This window comes from Ochotona curzoniae, unplaced genomic scaffold (assembly GCF_017591425.1).
Source record: "Ochotona curzoniae isolate NIBS_2020 unplaced genomic scaffold, NIBS_Ocur_1.0 contig_1274, whole genome shotgun sequence".
Lineage (NCBI taxonomy): Eukaryota > Metazoa > Chordata > Mammalia > Lagomorpha > Ochotonidae > Ochotona > Ochotona curzoniae.
The window spans coordinates 485,796-503,470 of NW_024465023.1; the positions used below are offsets into that span (position 1 = coordinate 485,796).

The 17,675-nt window shown below is 43.4% G+C and overlaps 1 protein-coding gene across 2 annotated transcripts; it reads right to left on the minus strand.

Moving 5' to 3' along the window:
- Nucleotides 1-3,157: 3,157 nt before the first annotated feature.
- Nucleotides 3,158-17,314, minus strand: PIGA (phosphatidylinositol glycan anchor biosynthesis class A). Of its 2 annotated transcripts, XM_040997380.1 has the most exons (6): nt 16,786-17,314; nt 13,495-14,274; nt 9,179-9,311; nt 8,434-8,566; nt 8,088-8,294; nt 3,158-5,437 (listed from the first exon to the last, which is right to left on the minus strand). In XM_040997380.1, the coding sequence occupies exons 2-6, from the start codon at nt 14,210-14,212 to the stop codon at nt 5,171-5,173; spliced, it is 1,458 nt and encodes a 485-aa protein (XP_040853314.1). In that variant the 5' UTR covers nt 14,213-14,274; nt 16,786-17,314; the 3' UTR covers nt 3,158-5,170. The 2 variants fall into 2 exon arrangements, with proteins under 2 accessions (XP_040853314.1, XP_040853325.1); XM_040997391.1 differs by lacking the exons at nt 8,088-8,294; nt 16,786-17,314 and having other exon boundaries at nt 13,495-14,982.
- Between the last annotated feature and the right edge of the window lie 361 nt (nt 17,315-17,675).

Consider the following 17,675-nt stretch of genomic DNA (forward strand, 5'->3'; position numbering starts at 1 on the left):
ACTGCATACGTCCACACCCACGACAATGCTAAGCAAATTAAGGACATTTCCTCTAACCAGAAACATCCAGTAGTTCCCAAACTTTATCACACAGTACTTTCTAACAAACTGGACATGTGCCTGGACCCTTTACATCCTCCAACGCTCTTTTTGGTACATCAATCTGGAAGTATTTTTGCAAAGTTGGAAAGATGAAAGAAACTTCTCAGGCCTCAAAGGGACAAAAGCAGCCATTCGGTGTTCACATAAAGAAGTGCAAACACAGCCATGTTCTTAGTAGGAAATCCTATTTTTACAAGGATTTCCTGTTCTCTCCATTCTGCAGTATATGGAGGATTAAGTCTAGAGCTGAAATGTGTCAGGTTTAAAAAGCTCATTTGCTCCACAGCAGTGTTTATGGAAAGACTCCATCTTGGAAGCCTGTCTATGTAACCCAGCTGAAGTGTAAAGGGACCAGAAGTGTGCTCATTTCATCTGTGACAAGTGCCCCACTGCAAGGCTCCTTCCCCACAACTTGCTTCCATGTCAAACATCAGCAAAGGTGGGGCCTCTTTCTAGAGAACATACTTGAAATCATAGTGAAATGGATGAAGGAGGCATCTAATGACCTGGGTTAAGTTCCCTCAAAGATTCCAAGAACCAATATCTTCTCTAGTTACACAATATTCTTATCAGTGGCCAACATCAGTAAAATTTCTTCCTTTTCAATCCCCCCACCGCTCCCCATGCCAGGTCTCCTTCTTCACTCTTGGCTGTGATCTTCCAAATTTCTTTTTTTTAAAAAAAGATTTATTTATTTTTATTGGAAAGGCAGATATACAGAGAGGAAGAGAGACAGAAAGGAAGATCTTCCGTCTGGTGATTAACTCCCCAAGGGGCCGCAATGGCTGGAACTGAACCAATCTGAAGAACTTCCTCCAGGTCTCCCACGCGGGTGCAGGGTCCCAAGGCTTTGGGCTGTCCTCCACTGCTTTCCCAGGCCACAGGCAAGGAGCTGGATGGGAAGTGGAGCTGCCAGGATAAGAACTGGCGCCTATATGGGATCCCGGCCTGTGCAAAGCGAGGACTTTAACCACTACGTTATTGCGCCGGGCCCATTCTTCTAAACTTCTAAACCTACTAAAAAGACAAAACAAAATTATAAGCACATGCAAGGTAAGCTTTAGTTGAAAAATGCATTATGCAAATATAGGAGCTTCTCTGAATACTGAGGCAAAGTAGAATGACTATCTTGTGACTGGCATTGTGGCATGAGTTAAGTCACCATCCACCTTGCCAGAATGCACCGGGATCCCATATGACTGCTGGTTCTAATCCCGGCAGCTCTACTTCCCATCCAGCTCCCTGTTTATGGCCTGGGAAAGCAGTCGAGGATGACCCCTTTGTGACCCTGCACCCGCGTGGGATACCCAGAAGAGGTTCCTGGATTCTGGCTTTGGACCAGCATAGCATCAGCTGTTGTGGTCACTTGGGGAGTGAATCATCGGATGGAAGATCTTCCTCTCTGTCTCTCCTCCTCTCTGCGTATCTGACTTTCCAATAAATAAATAAATCTTAAAAAAAAAAAAAAGTGTAACGTAACTGACACCTGAGAATGCATGGCTCCCGCATTATAAAGCTCTGGACTTGCTCCTACTCTCCAAGCCGATCTGAGGTTACCAACAGAACACCAGCATACCCCAGTGCAGACACCAGCATTTTAGTTCTTTCCACCTACTTTTCTACATTTGTACTTTAACCATACATTTATCCACGGCAGGCCAACGAGATACATTGTAGTATAGTGTTATTCAATCTTATTTCAATTTTCATTAAAATTGTCCTGTTTACACATCACGAAAATTGGCCCCAAGAAGCTAAACTTTTTCAAGGTTCTAATGGACATCTCTTATTGCTGAGCATGTATTTACTACATTTGGGCACTACACTTGGTATGGGCATCAAAGGTTACTGTTATACAATGTAAGAACAACCTAATTCATGACTTTTTTAAAAAGAATTATTTTATTTGAATTTCAGATATACAGAAGGAGGAAACACAGAGATCTTGCATCCATTGATTCACTCCCCAAGCGCCCACAATGGCCAGAGCTGTGCCAGTCCAAAGCCAGGAGCCCAGATGATTTTCTTTATGTGCCCCTGTGCAATGGTCTAATGGCTCAACCCTTGCCTTGTATCTGCTGGGATCCCATATGTGCACCAGTTCATGTCCCGGCAGCTCCACTTCCCATCCAGCTCCCTGCTTGTGGCCTGGGAAAGCAGTGGAGGACGGCCCAAAGCCTTGGGACCCCGCACCCTCGTGGGAGACCTAGGGCAGGTTGGAGGCTGCTGATCAGCCTCAGCTCTGACTGTTGTGACTAATTGGGGAGTGAGCGACTCTCTGGGTCTCCCTCTCAAATAAAAATAAATCCTAAAAAAACACCCACTTTATGAAAGTAAATACAGATCTATGATACTCAAACTCTGTCAAAAATAGCTTCTGGTGTAAGAAAGCTCCAGGCTGATTGCAGGTGATATATCCCATTGCTTTCAGCCAAGGCGCGAAGGAAAGCTGGGCTTGGGTCAATCAAGTCAAAACTCAAATTTCTCTTAATGGCTGGCAAAAGACAAAGCACTGAGACATACTTTGCACACAACTGTGTGCAGCTGTATTCACTTGTCTCATATTTTTGTGCAGTAAGAAATAAAAAAAATACAAGGAGTTTGGATCAGGAAATAAGAAACACTTGAACTTGCTTTTCCATTGAGTAAGAGAGAATATATTTTAGACATAAAAGATGACATGGGCCTGGCACCATAGCCTAGTGGCTAATTCCTTGCCTTGCATGCGCTGGGATCCCATACTGGGTGCGGTTTGTATTCTGGCTGCTCTACTTCCCATCCAGCTCCTTGGACCCATGTGGGGGATCTGAAAAAGATCTCTCTCTCTCTCTGTAAATCTACCTTTCCAATAATAAAAAAAAAATCTTGAAAAAAAAAACCCAGAAACCAAAGATGACAATAATTTGTCACCTTCAGAACATTTCCTGTTTTACTAACAGGCCAATCAACACATCAAATTTCATGGAGGACGAAAGCAGTTGAGAGGGAGAGGATCAAGTGGTTTAAAAAAAAAAACAAAACATCAGTTTATAAAGCAAACCAAACCGAGAAAGTGTGAAAATGCCATTCAGTTCTTTATTTTTAGACATGTAGTATGTTTAACAAATCAGTTTTACATGTGTAACTTTTTCTAACACCAAAAGAAATACACTATTATTTTTCATAAATTCCTTATCATTGCTTACTTTTAAATAAATGTTAAATAGCAGGGTAGAACAACATGTTTCACATACTGATCAGTGTAATACTGTCAGTTACAAGTTAGGTATCCAGGAAAGCTGAAAACGAAAATTTAAGTATGATATAAATTTACCTATATTTATTTTTAAAATAAGAAAAACAATTTAACTTGTAAATTTTCTATTTTACATGCAAAGTAATTAACTCCAAATTCTATTTCCATCTTCAATAAAGGAGAATTTAAGAATTAAATGACAATTCTGGAAATTTTAAGAAGAAAAAGTACAAAAAAAGTGGGGTACCTTTAAAAATTGCCGGGTAGAATAAACAAAACCAAATGTTTGTCCCTTTTGCCATGAATACTGGCTTTCATCTACCTCACCCCACAGAACGCTTTTTACGTACACAAATCCCAGTAAGACTGGATGCTGTCATCAGCTCATTTTTCTCCAGCAAAAGAAACCCTAACTTCTAGATTTAAAAAGTTACACTCTTGTATTTGTGTTTTAATACAAACAAAACACTTTTTTTTGGTAACAGTGGCAACCAGCTAATAGGCATATTGATGCTTTTTCAAAAGAAGCTTTGAGTGATGTCTCTTTAGAAAATCCTGTAGAGTCAATACTGACAGAATTGCTCCAGTGCATCCCAGCGCCTTGCAGCGTTCACAGTCACTTTCACGCAGACTCAGAGTCGGAAGAACTACTAATACACACTGTATGGATAATTGGGGTTAGAACCCCACGGCTCTGGGAAAGAACCAGATAACACCAGCACCCAAAGAGGGACCGTGTTCCTGACATTTTCAGAGTCAGTTTGCTACAAATACCACAGTGGGGAGTAAAGCGTTTTGCACACTGACAATACTTACTAGATATCAGTGAGGGGTAGTGACATATCAAAAGGACAAAGTAGCAGCTAGTTTAGAGATGGCACACTTCATACATTCTAGTCAGGAAACACGAAGGCATTCACAGAGGACTAAATTATGCACTGAAAACTGTGGAAGTCTCTCTGTACTATCAACAGTGATATCGGTCCCTAGTATTTAAAAAGCAAAAAGGATCCTCACACAGTAACAGGACGATGAAGATCCCACTAGGAGAACACAGCAGGATAAAGTACTTGGAGTATGCTGGCGGGTTTTTTTTTTTTTTTCCTTGGCATTAAATCAGCATGAGCCTTTTTGGCATGTTGAGTATTTTATCATATTGTGTCAACTGTGACACAATGAAGGAAGCCATTTGAATGATAAAGAACAGATGTACCCCTGGTCCTTCATGGCGGAAGTACCTAGTTTGACACGCTACACATAGCAGGTGCTCAGAACATGCTGGTAGCTAAGAGACCATGTTACTTAAGAACCCTGCTATTTACTTGCACGCAACACTGAGTAGACCCACAAATGTGCAAGAGCATGACTTAAAAAGTCAATAACAAATATCTGTGAATATGATTTAAAATAGTTCATGTAGCTGTTGTATTTTCCAAAAGAAAACTTGTAAACATTTGGTGAGTGTTGAATTAATGGTCTGACATTAAAAACTGGCCAAAAAGTGCCCAGAAAACATTTGGCCCTTCAGCACCCGAAGCTCTCAAAATATAATGTTAAAACATTTCTGCTAGAAGGATTTCAGTAATCTGAAAAATTTCATACCTGAGTGGCTTAAATCTTCTCTCCTAAATTGTAAGTAAGTGCAAGGAGTTTGTACACTCAGGAATTGCATAAGTTTCCGTCTTTCTTCAAAATAAAACATTGAATGATACAGAGGTAGCATAACTTACTAACTTAACTTTAAAAAAAACCCAAAAATGCAAGGTCATTTTCAATATAATCTTCTTTGAACTGTTACAAAACTTTTCAGATCTTTACAGCGCAGGTTCTCTTCTACCTGGCTTCAGACTTGCCATCATCCTCATCCAGTTTTGCTCTGCGAGGATGCTGCAGAGTCCATGAGCTCTTTGGCCCCGTGGCATCTACTGCAACATCAATGATGGAATCTGGAGTTATCCATCTCAGGAGAATGAGGAAGAGAAGGCTGAACACAGCCAATAAGGCAAAAATGTACCCTGTTACTGGGCCGCAGCAAGAGATGAGCCTGTCCAGGCGTTTGTCGATTGGCAACACAGCTTCCCCAGCCACCCGGTCATACACCTGGTACAAGAAAGAAGGGCGAGAAATAAGAACCCAGACTGACAACCCACACCAACCCCCCCAACATCTTAGAAACAAAAGCAATCAAGTTGTTTCTGTTTTGTTGCTATAATCACAGTTAAGTATTGCCATTTGATTCAATGCTTACTTGAGTACTTCCTCTGGGCTACACCCAGGGCTACAGTGCTGTGCGATAAGGAATAAGTCACATCTCTCCCCTAGGAATTCTGTCACAGGCAGTCACAACAGTTTCTGCAGTTCTCACCACCACACGGGCGGACCTTCATTCAGCAGTGACTTCCCTTTCCAGAGGCCTGCCCGGGTTGGACCAAAGCTCGCTGGCACCTGGCAGTCATGAAAGCAGAACCAGAGCACTACAAGCTAATGGGCTTCTGGGGCACAGGCGCTCTTTCACCAGCTGGCTGAGGCTAGACAGAAATCACGGACATCAATACAAGAGCAGAGGAAGATGCGCTAAGTTCTTACAGACAGTGGAGCTCAGACTCTGCACAATGCAATCAGGTTCACCCCTGAGGCTCAGCTTGTGTTTTGAACATGCCTCAATGTTACAAAACACTAAGAAAACAAAACAACAAAGTCCTAAGCATACCTGCTTAATCAAATGGGTCAGAAGCTGTTTTTAATCAAAGTTGAGTATTTTGTGCTAAGTCTCAGTTATCAGACTTGGAAAGTCATTTCCTTTAGAATTCAAGAAAGTTAAAACATACAGTGCCAACTTCTACAGAACAACGACCTTTCAAGGTATGGGAGGTTTTCAAACTCTAGCTCTTCTGCCCTGAGGACATCTGAATACAATCATGTCAATCAAACTATACAGAGACTGGCAAATTACAATTGAAATATAAAGTTTACAGTAGGAAGTCCAGATTAGTTTTGCAATCAATTTTCTGAATAGCATGGTTAAACTGAAAGGAGCTGAAAAGGATCAAAATGGCCTAGAGTTAAAAGCGCAACTTCAAACTGATCTGTTTTTCCAATTTTACTTCAGGTCAATTAATTTATTATTTTGAGTGATAGGAACAATGACCACTGGAGAGATGGTTAGGGATGACAAAGTGCTAAAGACAGAATTTATTTTTTTCCTAAACATGTATTATAAGTGACCAGTATTAGAAAACCATACATACACATGTTTTACTATTATGTTAAGCATAGCTAAAAGAAAATATGTGGTTGCAAACAAATTCTAATTAGCTCCAGTAATACATGCTGACAAACTGTCACCTCAATTCTTTGCTCCAAATTACTTACTTATACTAGCTCAGGCTTCTGAGGATTATATTTTGTTATCCAAGGAGGTCGCATCACAATTTATAGCTGCTGTGTTCTCAACTAAGGCAGAGATCAAGGAAGTTATCACCCCAAAAGTACCTAGCCAAGTATCTGCCCATCATACTGCAAACTCCCTTTCTGCCCTCGAGGGGCACGTTATAATCTAGGCAGAGGTTACAGAGGCTGGCAAGCAAGGAAGATTGAAAAGGCTATCAAATGAACCCTGCCACATTTCAACTGCCAAAGAAGCTAGCTACTTCAATATGGATGGAGGTCCTACAAGACTTCTGGAAGGTCAGAATGTCTTAGAGCTATGTCTATCAAATACGTCTGACTGGAGATCAGGGGGTTAGCCTAGAGGTTAGGATGCCTGCATACCATCAGCTAACGGCTGGGTTCGTTTCCCGATTATGGCTCCTAACACTACTTGCTAGCAGGGTCAAGCCTGGCAGGCAGCAGGGAGGCTCAGGTTCTGGCTAGCCGCACGGGAGACCTTGGCCCTCGGCTTGGGCCGCTCTGGGAATGAACCAGCAGATGGGAACTCTCCCTGTCAGATAAATGTCTATTTGAATATTACATGCTTCAATGGAAAATACATTGTATATGACCATTTTTAGAACTTCTATTAAAATACGGGCTCATATTAAGCTCTAGAATTTATATGTATACCAAGTGAGAAGGCCTTAGAATAAAGAGTTCTTCTTCCCTCAGCTCCATCTTGCTATCCATTCTAGGCTAGACACTTTTTACTGAACACAATGACGCTTGCTGTAAAGCACTGAGCTCTGACCTGCTGTGTTACATCTTCTGATTCATGACTTCCACTTACTAAGAAGCCAGATCAAGGCACAAGGCAGACAAGTCAGAAGAAACACTTATGGACTAAGCTGAGAAGCCCTCATGAAGTCCCTATCTCCAAATCAGAAAGCATCTCCTACGACTACATACTCCTATCTAAGGTTCAGAAAATACTCTGAATTAAATATTTACGTGTCAAAAATTACCACAATAGGAACACTCATGTATTTGTTAACAGGTCTTTATGCTTTAGAATGACAAGCAGCCTAAAGAAAACCTGAGAGCAGATTTTAATACAGATTTTGCTCCTCAACTGCTGTGATTTCTAGAAAACTTTGTAATATCCTTATATCCAGTTTAATAAGGGAATTAAGATTGCATTATTGTTACACTTAGGTAGCAAATTCAATGATTTCACTGGAAACTTAGCCCAGCATGTGCACCTAGAGTAATAGGTGTGTTTCTTTCATATAGAATTTATAAATTTAAGCCAAAGCAGAAATACTGAACTTGTACATGAATAGCCAAAAGCCCAGTGTCTTCTGAGCACGTGACATACCCTTTCAGTTCTCTCTGCAACATCCCTCCAGGTGTAGAACGTCTTCACTAGGTTGTGGATCTCTTCTGGAGCTCGCAGTAACCCTGACTTGAGTTGGAGAATAGCTTTTTCTAATCCATCACACAAAGATTTTACTGAAGGCTCACATAAAATAATGAGATCTTCGGGAAGGACCTCAGGGATTCCACCGACCCTGGTACTCACAACCTGACAGAGGAACAAAAAGCACACGCTCCTCCATAATCAAATCACAGGACAACAAAAACAACTATCAAAAAGGAAAGACACTGAGTTTTAAAATACAAACACAGAAACCCCAACACTGCAAACCCTCAAAGCTCTTTACCTGTAAACCGCAACTGGCCGCTTCCACAATCGCCATGCAGAAGGCTTCCGTGAGAGAGGTATTCAGAAAAATATGTCCTTGCACTAAGACGTTTCTAACGTCCTTGTGTTCTAAAGCTCCCAAAAGATGCACCCTGATTTTTGAAATGAGAAGTGAAGAAAGGAAGGAGTGAAAATCATGCTAGAAAGGCTATCTAGATGAGAAGCATCTGCTGCTCCCGTTTGCATTCCTACTATTGCTAGTGCTCCCCTCGCCAGCTGAGCATCCCCGAACACTGACCCAAAAAAACGACCAACACTGTTAGAACAAGTATTTCTAACTTTCGGTGTACATATCAAACTGCACCCTCTAAAACTGGTCTGTATAACTAAACACACTAGATGATAAAGTTGTTAAAGTACCTTAGTTCTAAACATCCAATGAATGGTCCCTTTAAAACGGATGCTTCGCTTACACACACTGTGTCTGCAAAGCAATTTACAGGCCTTGAGTCATGTTAGTTAAATAACAAATTTTGTGTTTTCTATGGTGCCTGAAACAACCAGCCCTCAAGTCAAATAACATAGTGTGAAGAGAAGAAAAATAAATTCTGAACCCTTTAACGAGGTTCTCTCAAATTTTTGACACTTAAGCCTTGAATTCATTTTGTACCAATGTTGCACAGGAGTCAGTAAACCTAAGGCACAGGTAGGAAAGCCCAAATTTAGGTAATTCTCACCCAACACAGCATGGAATTCATCAGTACCTGTCATGTAGCTGGTATCTTTCCCTTACTTCCTCCAAAATAATTCTCTTCGGCCCCTCTCCTCCGATCATGAAATGCAAATCGGGATATTTCTGACAGAGTTCGGGTATTATGCCACTAAGCAAATCCGTCCCTGAAAATATAAAGTACATTTCAGTGTTAGAGATACTAAACTTCTGAAAAAAAAAAAAGCATCAGAACTGAGAATCTTGTCATTTTGAAAAGTATTAGCTATGTCCTCCTTCAAGTGGACAAAGTAACTCTTTAAACTTTCCCAGGACAGTGGAACTCTTCACAACCTGCCAGTGGTCCCAGAAGAGCTGCAGTTTCGAGGTCTGGCACTGTGGCGTGGTGCGTTAAGCTGCCGCCTGCAGTATGAGTATTCCATACAGGCACCAGTTCTATTCCTGGCTGCTCCACTTTCAATCCTGTTCCTTGATAATGTACCTGGGAAAGCAGCAGAAGATGAACCCAAGCACTTGGGCCCCTGCATCCATGTGCGAGACAAGCAGCAGCTCTGGGCTCAATCTGGCTCAGCCCCAGCTGATGTCTGTGGCCATCTGGGGAACCTCTCACTCTCTCCCCATCTATTCCCCTCTCTTTTCTCTCTCTGTAACTATACCTATCAAATAAAATCAATCTTTCCCTTTTTTAAAAAGATTGCATTTCTTGAAGATGCAGACCTTGACATGTATTGCTACCTTCCACACACATAAAATACAGAGTTTTGTTTCATTCCGACAAATTCTTCTTTACACGTCCCTGCTTCCAAAGGGTACTGAAGGTGACTAAAGTTTGGGTAAGCTTGCTGCAAAGTAGCCCAGCTGACAGGATGTCAAGGTTTTGACATGAGCCCTTTGACCATGGGAACTTCCGCTGGTCTATAAAACAGATTAACCCATGCATTTAAGGTCCAAGGTCTCTTTCCACTATAAAATTCTATGACTCTGTGCTGCCACTTCCTGTCATAGCAAAGGAATAAGCAGCAGTCTGTTGCCTCAGCTTTACTCAAAATATAGTTTGTACAGAGAATTTTGTAGTGAACACTACAAACCCAGCAAACGACCTGACCACCCAAACCAGCCATAGTGCACTTTCCCCAAATGAAATGAAATGAAGGTAGCAGACACACAACTGTCAGGATACAAAAACAAACAGGGGTGCCATCACGGCACACCAGCTTAAAACTGCCACTTGCAATGCTGGCATCTCACATCGGAAGGCAGGTCTGAGTCCCAGGCACTGTTTCCAATCCAGTTGCCTGCTAATGTGCCTGGGAGAGCAGTGGCAAGTGGCCCAAGTGTGGGATCTCCGCCATCCACATGGAGACCCGGATGGAGTTCCGGTCTCTTGGCTTTGGGCCCAGCTCTGGCCATTTGGAAGATCTCTCTCTCCCTGTCAAATAAATAAATCTTTAGTAAATAAATCCATTTTCTTATATGTAAATGCCTCAGGAAATATGTGGTCACTTTTATTAAACAGCACAAGGCATAACCATTAAGTAAACCCTGCTGATATAGCTAAAATACAACCACATATACTAAAAAGAAATTCACATACAACCTCTGAAACTTCTCAATAAAATCTTAGTTTCAAGTCTTATTACCAAGTCTACAGACTGGATTTCTAGATAAACCACAGAAAGTGGCTTCATGAATTAACATTTCAATTCCTTCATGTTCTTTCTTTCCTCCCTTCCATCTTTCTCCCTTTCTAATACAAAGCCTATTCTTCAAACAAAGCCTTCACAGATCAATACCATGGCAGCTGATGGAATTAACATTATTGAATGCTTACTATGTTAAGCAATGGGCTTTACAAACACAAGTCACTTAATCCTAACAGGCACCTGGTAAGAAACAGAACTGTTTAATATTCAGTATTCTAAGAACACAAGGTTTCCCATCTCACCATAAAAAGAAAATTATTCTGGTGCATCTAGAGTCTGACATACGGAGCATACCAAAGGGCTTTCAACTGACACATTCACACAACACAGACAAGGGCAATCCCCATTTCACACTGCTTTTAGAGTTCACTATCAGTATCTTAAGGAGACTTCTGACCTGAATCTAGCACAACAGGCGGCCCGGGGCTAGGGGAACAACAGACCTCAAGAAGAGCTGGATTCAGGTTTGTCATCTGTGTTACTTACTGTGTAACCTGGGCGAGTTACTTACCCTGAGACTCAAGTTTCTTTGTTACATGCAGGTAACATCTACCCTATAGCTGTTAGGAGGGTCATGTGAGGTACTGTATCATGCACGGGTTTTATCAACTGCAGAATACAAATGAGTTATCATTATCACTAGACCAGGAAGTGGGGGGTATGTGCGCATGCACAGAGGGCTGGAAAACCCTGATGGAGGACACAAGAGGCTGGGGAGAAGAGAACTCAGAAATAAACAGTCAGGGCAACTGGGCGGCAGAATTGGGATATGTCTTCTCTTACTTAGTCCATTCCAGTGGGCCTTTGATATCTAGTCCAATGAACACCTCCTGAGGAAATTGATGTTTGTTAATGGACCATTAATCCAACTACTCATTTGATACGTTTCACAGGGGTGTCTTCCGTCATACAGAGAGAGCTCAACAAATACTTGTTGAGTACTCAACTGAGAACAGGCAAGGCTCTAACCAAGCTTTGGTGGCTACCTCAGCTGGTTAAAATAGTACATTGGGGACATAAATGTACCAGGTTTATGTAAGTAGTTAATTTTGTTGATCCTCAAACACACACACATCATTATCTTTCTTACCTAGCTATTTCACAAAGTACACTATTAACAAATCAACGCCGCATATTTTCTAAGGTACAACAGATACATCACCAATATCTAAAGAGGGATTCATAATTCAGCTTGCTGGTTCATTACCTCTTTACTAAATGGAAACACATCACTGTCATTACTCCAAAAGATATTTCAGTTGAAGTCCTCGCCTCAACATCCACGTAACAGACTCCTTGTTGAACCAAGGCTTCACGTGCCAAATGTAAACTCTCTGACCAATGCTTGTATCTTGATTGGGGGATACTTCCTAGTACACTGGCACAGTACTGTCATGTTTACCAAGATTCAGCTGCACCTCTTCACAAATTTGTTAGGTGCCTATTGTCTCTGTCACTGTACTAGGCAATTTAATTCAGTATCCCATCAACGTATGAGTTTCTATTAAAAAAAAAAATCAGCGGAATGGTTTGAAATATCCAATAAAGAAAAGACAAAAAAGGTTCTGGTCAGGTATGGGGAAATCTTAAACCACCGAAAACAACTGTAAATAAACTAAAAATCCAGAAGCACACTGCATCATTCACTTTTAGGTTTCTATCTCCCCTCAAAAAAAGTGCCAATGGTAGCTGATGTAGCTGAAGCAGGCAAGCCACTGGGCAAAGCCTGCAGCCCTGTTTCCGGTCACTGGCAACTCCGGGTGTGTCAGGGTATCAAGTTAAAATCAAACCGCTCATGGGCTTCTGAGTTATTTTTTAAAATGATTCCCTACTTGAAATAACATTTTTGAAGATTAGGGGTGTTGCTCAAATAGCATTCAGAAGACCATTCGTATATTTCAATAACCAGATGCCTTTTAGCAATCGAACCCATGAGACATGAGAGGCTATAAAAGCACGAGAGCCCTCAGTAGGTTTACACTGTTTCGAAGGTACACACGTGCAAACACGGAATCGCAGAGACAGTAACTATCCTCTGCCATGCGATGGGAGAGCCCTTTTCAGCACTGACCTGCCAGTAAGTTATTAATGTCTTATACAATCAGATGAAACAAGCAAGCTACACAACTATAATATGCACAACAAACTCATCCATTTTGAGTATACAGATGTATGCATTCAAAAGACAAGGAAGTTATAAGTCAAAATGTTCGTTCGGGTCACCTGGAAATAACACAATTAACAGCTGACTTTAGTTTTACAACTTTGTGCTTTTCATTTTCAAAATTTCTGCATTGAAAAGCTCTTTTACAGACAGCAAATCCCACAAGGTGGGTGGTGCCCCTGCCTGCTCACCACTTGTGCAGGGCCATGGAAATTTGGAAAAAGACCCGATGAATGAAAACAGAATCAGGTCACTGTCTGATGTTTCAGTAACCATCAGGACACAGAGATGAGGGGCAGCATTCACCATAATTCTAAACATTTCTCTTCTCGGATACCCATATTAGACCTTTCTTTGGTTTATTTAATGTAGAAATACTTACAAAAGCATAAGACAGAATTAAAAGCCAAGCAATCATTATACACAAATATTCAATAGCTTTCTACAAGTTAAAGTCTGCAATGACAGCTATCATTTCATTACCTTTTCTGTAAACCAATCTGCTGACAACAATAACAGTTATTACACTATCATGCCTTTTTAATGGGTCTGGAGTGAAGTCAGTAGGATCTACTGCATTGGGAATGACGGATACTATTTCAGGATTCAGTGCTGCTCTTAGCACAGTATTTTCCTTACTAGTAAAGGAGACACAAATGATGTGGTTTGTGTCACAAAGAGACACAGTTAGAAGCTTGTTTGTAAGCACCGAGCTGACATCAGCAAATCCGAAAAGGGAATGGTCCGTGAAGACTGTCTGGAGCCCCATTGTCTTGGCGTGGAAGAGAGCATCATGAGCCATGGCAGAAAAAGAACTATGTGAATGGATGATCGTGACTCTCTCCCGAACAAATATGTACCTGAGCAGTGGCAGACTGTGAAAGAGGGTTGTGGCTGTAGACTGGTTGTACATGACTTTCAGCGGCAAGTAATAGACTTTGAGGCCATTAGTGAGGTAACGGACACCTTTCCGAGTTTCATAAGCGTGGGTAACAACTATGACCTTGTGCCCTCTTTCAATCAGGCACTGAGAGAGCTGGTAAATGTGGCTTTCCACACCTCCCATATTTGGGTAGAAAAAGTCAGACACCATGCATATACAATGAGTACAGGTTTGAGAAGTGGGAACACTTGCAGAGCTACCAGGGGAGAGCACAGCTGAGGCAGGCTGCTCCAGCCCACCTCTTCCTCGACAGGCCATGCTGAGAAGGATTAGGCATCAGTTCTTAGAGCAACCCTGTTAGGATATACGTCCTCTATCACCTGAAAAAGAGCAAAACAGGACATCTCAGCTCCAAGACAAAGCACATTCCAGAGTGAAAACTTTCATGTGTATGTGAAAGAGCTTTCCTTCCACAAATAAACAAGCGTATCATCACTTCACTCATTTGGCACCATTTACTAGCACTTACTACGTGTAAACTAAAACTGGATTCTTTGTCTTTATTTTGCCCTAAAATACTGCTGCACATAATTTTAAATAAGTCTGCTACTTATTTAGTAGCAGTGGTAGATGCATTTGTCATGCTAACAAAGCAGTTCTTTCCAGTAACTAAATATACATACCCTGTACGCATTTCTCCTGGACACTTATCATCACTTTTGCAGCTTCTACTAAGTGGAGCCTATCTATCAGGCACTGTGTGAGAAGAGTTCTTCGTATCTTATGACAGTCACTCCACCTTATAACATCTAAAGCTTAAAGAGGTCACCTGGCTGCGATCACTCAGCTACTGAGAAGCAGCAACGTGCTGGTCTGTTCCATATGCAGGTCTGGACCTGGTCTAACCTCCAAGACCTGCTGGAAATGATGTAGATTTTTTTCTACCTCAACCCTGAAAAACACCCTTGGCTTCCACTTGCCTGCTCCTAAATGCTGTAAGCCACTGTGTTAACAGGTCCAACTATGAGGTTAGAGGGATGGGGTGGGGACACAGGCGGAGAGATGGGCTCTGAGACTAACACACCCAGAGGCAGAGCCCCTGCCATCTAGATTTTCCCTTGGGTCTAGTCTAGCCGGCTGGCCAGTGTAACACAAGCTCGCTAGTGAGCACAGGCTGCACCAGCAGCGGAACCACGAGCTGAGCCCAGCACATCGCAGCCTGACGGGAAGCCACCATCATGCCCGCTGCTTCACATGTGAAAGTTTGGAGTGACTGAGTATAAAGGATAACTGAAACAGGTCAGGATTCCAACCTAATTATACTGCCCTCCTGCCTGGTTTGCTAAACAGTTTTACAGGAACACACTTGGCCAAGCATTTATGTGAGCTGCTACTTCCGTGCTACACCTGTGGCGTGGCTGCCACACAGGCCACATGACCCACAGAGCCTAAAATATTTCCCCTCCAGCTCTCTACAAAGTCTGCTGACCTCTGCTTTACAGCTTAGTCACCCGTGCGATTTCCTCAACACTTCCTGGGATTAGCTCTGCCTTTACACTGAAGGACACTGCCTTGGCAAGAGCACCTTTTCCAGCGTCCCCAGGCACACCTGCTGAGATGGTGCCGTCTTCCCTTCCTGCCTCCAGGTCACAGCAATCGCCTTCCGGCTGAGAAGAAGTAAAGAAAGCCATACACTGCTTCCCCTTCCTTCACTGAACAGAGGCCTCACCACCGCTTCAGCGCGAGTCCGCAGCTAAAGGGCAAACCAGCAAGGAGCTGGATGGGGCGCCGCGTCTCCGCCTCAAGGGCTCCCTCAAGTCCTACCCGGCTGCAGGGTCACTCATCAGTCAGCACTACTACAGATTCCTAGACCTTCCAAGCTAAAGAGAGACTCAGAGATCTGCAAGGATCCTTGTCAGCTTTACAAATGCAATCCAGAAACTCAACCTCGCAATGGGCAAGCTCTGCCTTTCAGATTTCACCTGTAAACTCAGAAAACGCAAACTGTGTGTGCGAAGTCTTATCTGTTCTCTCGCACAAATTTGTGTGTACTTTAAAGATACTCAGAGGCACTGAGTTTATGAATACCCAGCACCACCAAATATCCAAACACCTAGTTTGCACTTTTAAGTATCTTAATAGTAGCTTACTGTCACTTGTTACCTAAAAGCAAACAGTTCTATTTCGTTTTTAAAAGACGACTGATAACTAAAACAGTAATTTACCAAATGAAATCACCTAAAGTTTTCTCAAGAACCTGCGGTGTGCTGGGCAGTGTCTGCCTGCCCCGCTCAGCTTGTCGCTCCTACCACCCTTTATGCCGTGAAAGTTCGGAAGACCGCACAATCCCAGACTGTAAGGGCCAAGAGAGGGCTAGAGAACTGAAGATTCCCCTCACTGCGCAAGAAACCGCACAAGCTCAGCAGCCCAGCTAAGGTCCTCACCCAGCCCTTCAGTGGCAAACACAAGACTGTAGAATTCATCTGCTGGGCCACCTAGTCCCGACAGTCCCCAGCGGCAAAGGCTCCCGAAGGCACGATCCTTCCGGGAACCCCTAAGCACTGCCCAACCTTCGCTTTCCTAGAGGAGCGCCAGGGCCAAGGAGGGGGTAACTAACCCGGCCGAGGCCGGCCAGGCCCAAAGAGGAAAACTGGCAGCAAGTGGGCGTGGGGCCGAAGCCGGCGGCCCGAGCCCCCAGCCCCACCTGCACCCGGGCGGCTGCCCACAAGACCCTCAGCCCCACTCGACTTCGGCGAGCCTCCGGGCCGACCCCGGGGCCACACGCCGGGCCGGCGTCCCCCGTCCCTCAGCCCGCCGCGCAGCCACGAGCCAGCGCTGCCCCATGCGGAAGCGACAGAGTCCAAGAGCAGAGAGGCCGGGCGCGTACTTACCGCCAAGTCCCATGGCCGCCGGTGTCCGGACCTCCCGCGGCTGCTGCCGGAGTCCCACCCGGCCGCCTCGAAGCACCAATCCGGGACATCCGCGCCCGAGCGCCGCGCCCCCAAGACAGCCAATCACAATAAGCCACTGGGATCACGTGCACTAACGACATTCGTTCGTCCCACCCTTCAGCGCGGGATGTTAACGTCAGCGCGCCCTTGCGCAGGTCTCTTGGACGTTACGGAAGGTATGGCGAGTTCACATTTCGGTTGCCTAGTTACAGCGTCTCTTTTCTGGAAATCGATGCTCTTCCCTGCTTACTGTTGGAGAGATATTTGAGTGTGGAGGCTATTGAAAGGCAAGGTCGGGGTGGCCTTTTGTCATCATCGGCCTCGCAGCTAGTAGTTAACAGTCTGATAGGGTTGCCAGATGCAATAAAAATACACCAAAAAGTCCAACTAAATAAATATGGCAACTTTGGATTTAAGATAAACCACAAATAAATTGTAATATGATATCAAATACTACAGTCTTCAGCACAAACTACTTGTTGTTTATCTGAGATGCACATTTAACTGGGCATCTTACACTATGGGATGCTGTGTGTGGGAGGGGTGGGACTCTCATTTGCAGTAATCAACTCCCACTCAAACTGGTTCAACTAGCTATGGTAGTACTTGGCCAGGAGGCTACAGAATCAGTGCGAATCATCTAAGGATCATCCACCCTTACCGCTGGTACTTGCAGATCCCCAGCCCTGCCATTCCAGTGCTTTCAGGAGCCGTTTTTTTCTGAGTGCCAGCACCAACCAGCACCACCAGCACCCTATTAAGCCTGTGCTAGACCTACTCATGTCTGAAGATTTCAGCTCACTACTGGGGCCTTTCCCCAGCTGCCACAG

What these genes read in the sequence shown, in the direction of transcription:
- PIGA (XM_040997380.1), bottom strand. Translation starts at nt 14,212, where the DNA reads ATGGCCTGTCGAGGAAGAGGTGGGCTGGAGCAGCCTGCCTCAGCTGTG. An exon ending in CAGATTGGTTTACAGAAAAG is followed by an intron (nt 9,312 to 13,494) that starts GTAATGAAATGA and finishes TTATATTTTCAG; the next exon opens with GGACGGATTTGCTTAGTGGC. An exon ending in CGGCCAGTTGCGGTTTACAG is followed by an intron (nt 8,295 to 8,433) that starts GTAAAGAGCTTT and finishes TTCCTCTGTCAG; the next exon opens with GTTGTGAGTACCAGGGTCGG.